Below are 7,003 nucleotides of genomic sequence, written 5' to 3'. Positions count from 1 at the left end.
CCCACGCTGAGCCTGGGCTGGGACCTGTATTTGGTCCTGCCGGCACAGGGTAGCAGGAAGCTTTCCCACTACACTCACTGGACCTGGGCTAGGACTGGGTCTGGGGGTTCCCAGAACGCAGCAGAAATTCCTACTCGGTGGGTGGGTTGGGGGAGGTGCTGCGGAGTGGTGGAGGGCATTCCACGGGGGTGGGACAGGGTCTCGCCCACGCTGCGCCTGGGCTGGGACTGGTATTTGGTCCCGCCGGCGCAGGGTAGCAGGAAGCTCTCCCACACACTCACCGGACCTGGGCTAGGACTTAGCCATGTCTTAATGAAGTCTTGATTTATGAACTTCTTTTTTTAAATATTTATTTATTTATTTGATGCAGGGTCTCACTATGCAGTTCGGACTTGTAGTGATCCTCCTGTCTCAGCCTCCCAATATTGAGATAGACAGATACAGAATGCCTTATTAGAATTTATGCAGGAATGAAAGGATGGTGCAATATTAGTGCATTTTACTACACTGGCTTAAAAGAATGCCACATGAAGCTCTCCATGTCCATTAAATTTAATTATTATAATGTGTATTATTTAAAATAATTTTTAAAAGTCATAATATTAGAAGTAGAAAAGAGGGACAGGGTTATAGCTCAGTGGCACAGTGCTTGGTCAGCAAGCACAAGCTTCTGAGTTGGATTTCTGGTACTGAAAAGAAAAAGAAATAGAAAAGAAACAGAATTATTAAATGAAGCTACATAAGAAAAATGCAGAGCAGATCTGCTTTTTGGATACACTGTAGGCCCGGGAAGCCAGCAAGAACTCCTGCTGACCCTGATGCAGTGGATTTGCTTTTCAGACTGTAAGGGAGTAAGAGGCCATGAGAGGACAGCGAGCAAAGCGCTGACACAGCCGGGGTTCCTTTGCACCAGCGTTCACCAGCTAGAAATGATCACAGAAAGTAAGGCATCATCTTTAGCAGCCACACCAGCTATAGGATATTTAGGAAGTGGCCATGTGGTGGCACACCTCTGTAATCCCACCACTGGGAAACCAAGGCAGGTGGAGACAAAGCAGAGGGTTGTCAAGTCCAACCTTGACAATATAGCAACTTAGCAAGGTCCTGTCTCAAAAATCCAAAGAGGCTGGGGACATAACTTAGTGTGAAGGTCCTAGGGCTAATTCCTAGTACCATAAATGAGTAAATAAATAAATAAAAAGCCAGCTAATATGAGCACAAAAATTTTATCAATAGGGTTAAGGCTCTGTTACAGAGCATGGAACACACCTGAGTAAGTGTTGATATGCTAGGGTCATATGGGATCACTGAAACCTGGAAGAGTATCAGTTTTCATGAAATGAATGTACAGAGTTATTCCAATAAAAATTCCATCCAAATCTTTATTTATTTATTTTTATTTTTTGAAAATTTTTGTGGTTTTATTGTATCATGAGGCATTGAAACATCTGAACAAATCAATATTTGGGTGGTGAGGCAGCTGCTTTCTCCTTCACTTCTTTGGGTTACTAGAGTAACTTGTCAGTAGATTAAAAAAAAAAAAAAGACAACCTTTTGCATTACTTAAGTCTTTCCAAGGCATGCGCTGGTACAACACAAACTTCTCCTGTCAGATGCAACTAGTCTAGTGCCCAAACATCATGCACAACACTGTGGTGGCAGCAGCGCGCTGCACCCACTTCCACCACGGCCCTACTTGCTTGTGTATGATATTTGGAGCATCTGGAGGAGTGTGATAGTATCAGGAAGAGGAGGGAGAAGGAAACAGCATGAGTGCCGGCGGGGAGGAGGTCAGCCAAAGTTGTGCAGGGCAAGCCTGAACATGTCATTGGTGCAAACCCAAGCGTCATTGATGTTCTTTAATAGGAACATCTGGTGGAACCCCATGATGGGGTCTTCATCAGCCTTGAGCTGGCCCACAACCATGCTGATGATGCAGCTATCTGGTGTAGGCTGATGGTCCTGTGCTGTGATGCTGTGCTGAATTTTCTGGAACGGAAGGCTAGACAGCTTCTCCACAATGGCAGCTTTCCCCTGGAACTGCTGTCCCTCCCACGTAAGGCATGATGCATCTATATAAATTGCGCCTAGTTGGGTTCTGTCATTATCAAATAACTGGTAGTAATGTTGAATGAAGCTGGATCCAATCTGCTCCCAAAGTGGCTTGTCTCCCATTCTGGAGTGTCACCCAGTATCACTGAGACCCGCGGGTCTGGCACGATGGCGGCCCATCCAAATCTTTAAATAACTTGCTAATTCTAAACTTTCTACTCTGTCTGTCTGTCTGTCTGTCTGTCTGTCTGTCTGTCTGTCTCTCTGCTCCATCACATGTAATAACTAAGTCATTTTTGGAAAAAGTGAAGTTGTGGATGTTTGTTCCTGTGTATACTGAGACACACTACAAGCCATAGTAGGAAACTCAGTACCATGGCCATAGTGAGCATCCCAGACAGACCCTGTTCGTGGGGAGGGAAGACACTGGTGGCCCTGCAGGAGCATGAGTGAGGAAAAATTGTTTCACAGATGGTGACAGAAATTGCTCCCCACAGGGAGATGGAGAATACAAAAAGAATTAATGGCCCCAGGGTGGAAGATTGTATTGTAAAGCTAAAGAAAATATGTGGAAAAATCTTTGTGATTTTGGACTGAAACAGAATATTTTTAAAAAAAAATTATTTATTTATTTGATGCAGAGTCTCGCTATGCAGTTCGGACTTATACTTATCCTCCTGTCTCAGCCTCCCTAGCACTGGGATTACAGGTGTGCACCAACACATCCAGTTTTGGGTAGGCAATGAGTCCGGTACCCGGGTTCGAACTTGGGTCCTTGCACTTGCCAGGCAGGCACTTAGATCATTGAGCTATCTCCCTAGCTGGAGACCAAACTTTTTATCATCTCCCACCACACAAAACCTAGATTTGAGGTCATCAAAATTAAACTGCTGGGGGCTGGGGAGATGGCTCAGTAGAATAAGCGCTTCCCTGGCAAGTGCAAGGGCCTGAGTTCAATCCCCGGTTCCCTCCCCCCCCCAAAATAAAGCAATAAAAAAACTAAACAGCTGTATTCAACAAAGCACACTTCAGACACATTTAAGAGAGAATTGAAATGAGAGAAGACTTAAGCACATCAGAGTGACCCAGGAGACAAAACAAATGAAAACAAGGAACTCAGCCCCAAGTAGACAGTGTAAATCTGAGCAGACATAAGTAATCAGACAAAAGATTATACTATCAGATTGAAAAATGAACAAATAGTAGCAGCTAGTGTTGGGAGCATATGGAGAAGCCGGGAAACTCGACCACGCTGAAGGCAGGTACATCAGAAGAAACTGTGTCAGCGTCTGTAAACCTGCACCCCTCGAAGGACATTAATCTAGAGAACCCCTCCAAAGCCCCATCAGTCACCCCGGCTGCCTGGTCAAGGACTTGGTGCTAACAACTTTAAGGGAACAGAAATGTGAAAGAGATCACTTGTAGCCATCAGAAGCAGTGAGAGTTCTTAAGAAAGTACTAAGTGAAAAGGAAAAAAGCTTAAGATTCCCTTTAGGTAAGTGAAGGTATCTCCTCCCCAAACAACGTCCAGCCATTCACACTCAGGTCGTGCACCAGATGGTGGGCAGCTCAGGAAGGAAGCAAAGTGGAGATGCGAGAGGGAGGGAGGCGCTCGGGCGTCCGGCGCAGTGGCCAGGCGCACAGGTTCCCCAGTGGCTCTGAATCCAAGCTTTGCTTCTCACTGCTCTGCTGCTGCAGGCAGCGGACCACTTCTCCAGTTAAATTGTCCCAACCATGAACAGAATTGGTGGCTGAGCTACTAAATTGGCTCATCTGCATTCAGCTCTGCCCACGGGAGGCGGAGCCTGTGTGCTTTGACCAATAGGCTGCAGAGAAGGTGCTACTCCGGGACGAGTACACCCACGAGATACAAATCCAACTAGAATGTCTTCTAGGTCACCCAGCTGCAATCTAAGAAGACATTGTGAAACTTCTGCCATGGGGAGCGATGGGCCACGCTGAGGGCCTCTGTGTCGCATGCGTGGCTGTGTAAGGCCGGGAAGACGCTGTTTTACACCGTGGAGTTTCGTGTTTATGGCCATATATTAAAATTATGAGGATTAAGAGGGAAAATCTGAAGTGATAATATGGCCAGTGGCTTGTGGGAAATGCCCGGCGCCTTGTAGGTATTTGTGGAATGAAAGGGAACAGGGGCCTGCACAGCTCGATGATTAGGGACAGTGGCCGGTGCCCCGCACAGCTGAGTGGCCGAGGTTCAGGAGGGCCACGCACCCCAGGGGCCACCTCCAACCTGCGCACATCTCTTCATTGAGTGCTCGTGCATCTCCTCTCCAGTGTCTTCATGACAAACCAGTGAAAACTGCTCTTCTATTATGGAGCTTACACTGACGGATGCTCCTGTGCTAAGGCCCTAAAGCAAATCCAAGGTCTGCGGGGGTTAACAAGCATCCAGGAGCCTGGGACATGGGCACATCACTGCTGTGTGAGCTAAAGCAGGAAATAAAAAAGTTATGGCTTCTAACCCTTCTCTTCCTGCACAGAGTGAGCGAAAAACAAGTGTTATGGACCAACATATATGATGAACTTAATTCTTTGCACCCAGATATTCTCAATTATGGTTAAATATAATCTCTGCTGGGCATTCTCTGTTCGTCTCCCTGACGCAGAAACGTTGACCCTGGAAGGTGACCAGTGTGCTCCAAAAATCAGCGTCCCCAAACAGTAGGCTCCCAAGCTGACTGTCCTGCTGCTTTCTCTGTGCATGGAAGCAGCGCCCGCGGGAGGGCCTTACTGGATGGGTGTGGCAGCTCACAAGTCCTTTGTTTCTGGAACATAGGCAGCTGATGGGCTTTATTCACTTTCTTCTGTAGCACTAAACTCAGAACTAGAAAATTTTTATTTGTAATGAATTCTCAATTAGCCATACATTCCAGTATCAGAAAATGCAAGGGAAAACAAAATCTACATGGAATGCAAAGATTACAAACAAGCCAATACTTTCAACTATCAGAAGGGTCTTTTACAGATCTTTTTGATCCCACATGCAGTACCCAATAAATATCCACTGAGTATTTAAAATTAGCCATTTTTATTTTTGAAAAAAAATTATTTATTTAATGTATTTCGTACAGGGTCTCACCATGCAGCTTGGACTCAGTGATCCTCCTGGGTTCAGCCTCCCCAGTGCTGGGCTTCCAGGTATGGACCACCATGCTCAGTTGCAGTGGCTGACTCAGCATGCCCAGGGGTGGGGCCTGTGCACCTGTACTTGCCTAAGCAGGCGCTTAGTCCACTGAGCTATCTCACTGGCCCTTGAAAAGAATTTAAAACAATTTCTTTATGGTCTTTCCAACAGATTTTCAAAAGTGTTTGTTGAATTTCGGGCTAGGACCAAATAACCCAGATGGTAGCATCAGAGTGGATGGTGAGAAAGGGGAGCACACCAGCATTGAGAGGAGCTGGCCTTGCAGGTCTTGTGAGGATGGCTGAGGCAGACAGTATGTCCACTTCACAGAGGCAAAAACTGAGGCTCAGAGGCAATCACTTTCCTGCAATGGGCAGGAGGGACACTGCAGTCAGGATCTCAACTCATTCTGACCCCAGAGCTGGTTCTCGTTCATTCCTCTGGCACTGGGAAGCAGAGCAGAATCATGCCAGGATGACTGAAACAGCAAAGGCAAAGTGTCCAAAAGCTAACTGCTTGACACTGAGACTTCTGTGAAGCCAAAACAGGCGGGTGACAGCCTATGTATTTCTGTAGAACTGGCACACTGTGAGAGCTAGCAGCTGCCCAGCCACTGCTAGCTGGAGGACAGACTTCTCATGACTGGGCAGCTCCAGGCTTCACGAGGCTGCCTGCCAGTCAAAAGGAATGGTGTCGCTGTGGTCCCAACCTGCTTCTGATATAATCCCCAGCCCTGTCCCTGCCCACTGGCCTGAATCCCATCCCACTTCAGGCTTCTGAATAGCAGCTCTACATTCTCATCTAGCACCAGGGCCTACAGGAGGCACAGGCAATCTTTGGGCAGCTTCCGGGAACTCTGCACTGATGCTGGAAGGAAGCATCTGTTGATCTCAGTCCTAGCTCTCTCCTTGGTTCCTTGGTCTGGGAGAGTCCCCAGTGAGGCGGTGCAGGCACAGACCCACAGCTGGCCTGAGGACAGGGTCCAGAAGGAAGCGGGCCCCAGAGAAAATGGGTCCACAGCTGGCTGTTCTCTGAAGTACCCAGTTGGCTGAACTGAGGGTTCACTTCCATTTTTTCCCTCATATCCCAGATGAGTTCTTTCACTGAAGATGAAATGACTGTGGCTACAGGCGTGCCTAAAGTGAAAATCTGTGGCACAGCCCCACTACTTGGGGCAAGAGGCACCAGGATGACAAAAGACAAAGTAACTTTCAACATGCCACTTTTTCCCCCTTAATTGGATTTTATAGCATATTGCAGAATCTGCCTGATTGTCTGTGGAGCTCTAGAGTCTGTGGGGTTGCTATGTCCTGTGTCCTTCTCCCAGATGAGGACACTCAGAAACACATGCACACGCTGGGCAGGGACAGCACACTGGACCCATTTCAGTTAATTCCATCTCTGGTTTCACCATAACACACATCAGTCTCTGTGACATTCCTATGAGAAATGGTTAGGATGGCTGCACAGTGAAGTGTGTTAAATGTCAGGGGCACAAATGCATCAAGCCTAGGACCTTTCACCTATGCCCACCCTGGTCCCTTTTTCTGTTTCACTCTTGACCTTTCAAAAACAAAGAGGCAAAGGAAGAATCCAAGTTAGAAAGACCATTGGTAATGCACATGACACCTTCATGCCAATTAGCAAAGGACGTCCCCTTTCTGCAGGAGGATCCAGCCCAGGAGCAGGGCCTGAGTCACAGGCCCACCTATCCAGCCCTGTGCCTCTTGGTTGTGGTTCCCAGGATTGCTACCGAATGACCTGAGTTGAGATGAGGGGATGAGTGTCATCCAGGAAGAGGCAGAA

The 7,003-nt window shown here is 47.3% G+C and overlaps 1 protein-coding gene across 1 annotated transcript; it reads right to left on the bottom strand.

Moving 5' to 3' along the window:
• Positions 1–1,411: 1,411 nt before the first annotated feature.
• LOC101584394 (nuclear transport factor 2) lies at positions 1,412–2,222 on the bottom strand. The gene has a single exon (XM_004631320.2). It carries the CDS (start codon positions 2,173–2,175, stop codon positions 1,792–1,794), a length of 384 nt encoding a protein of 127 aa, XP_004631377.1. The 5' UTR covers positions 2,176–2,222; the 3' UTR covers positions 1,412–1,791.
• Positions 2,223–7,003: the final 4,781 nt, after the last annotated feature.

The sequence above is a fragment of the Octodon degus genome, unplaced genomic scaffold, assembly GCF_000260255.1.
Source record: "Octodon degus isolate 3935 unplaced genomic scaffold, OctDeg1.0 scaffold00040, whole genome shotgun sequence".
NCBI classification, from domain to species: Eukaryota; Metazoa; Chordata; class Mammalia; order Rodentia; family Octodontidae; genus Octodon; species Octodon degus.
This window is presented reverse-complemented; position numbering and strand designations above follow the sequence as displayed.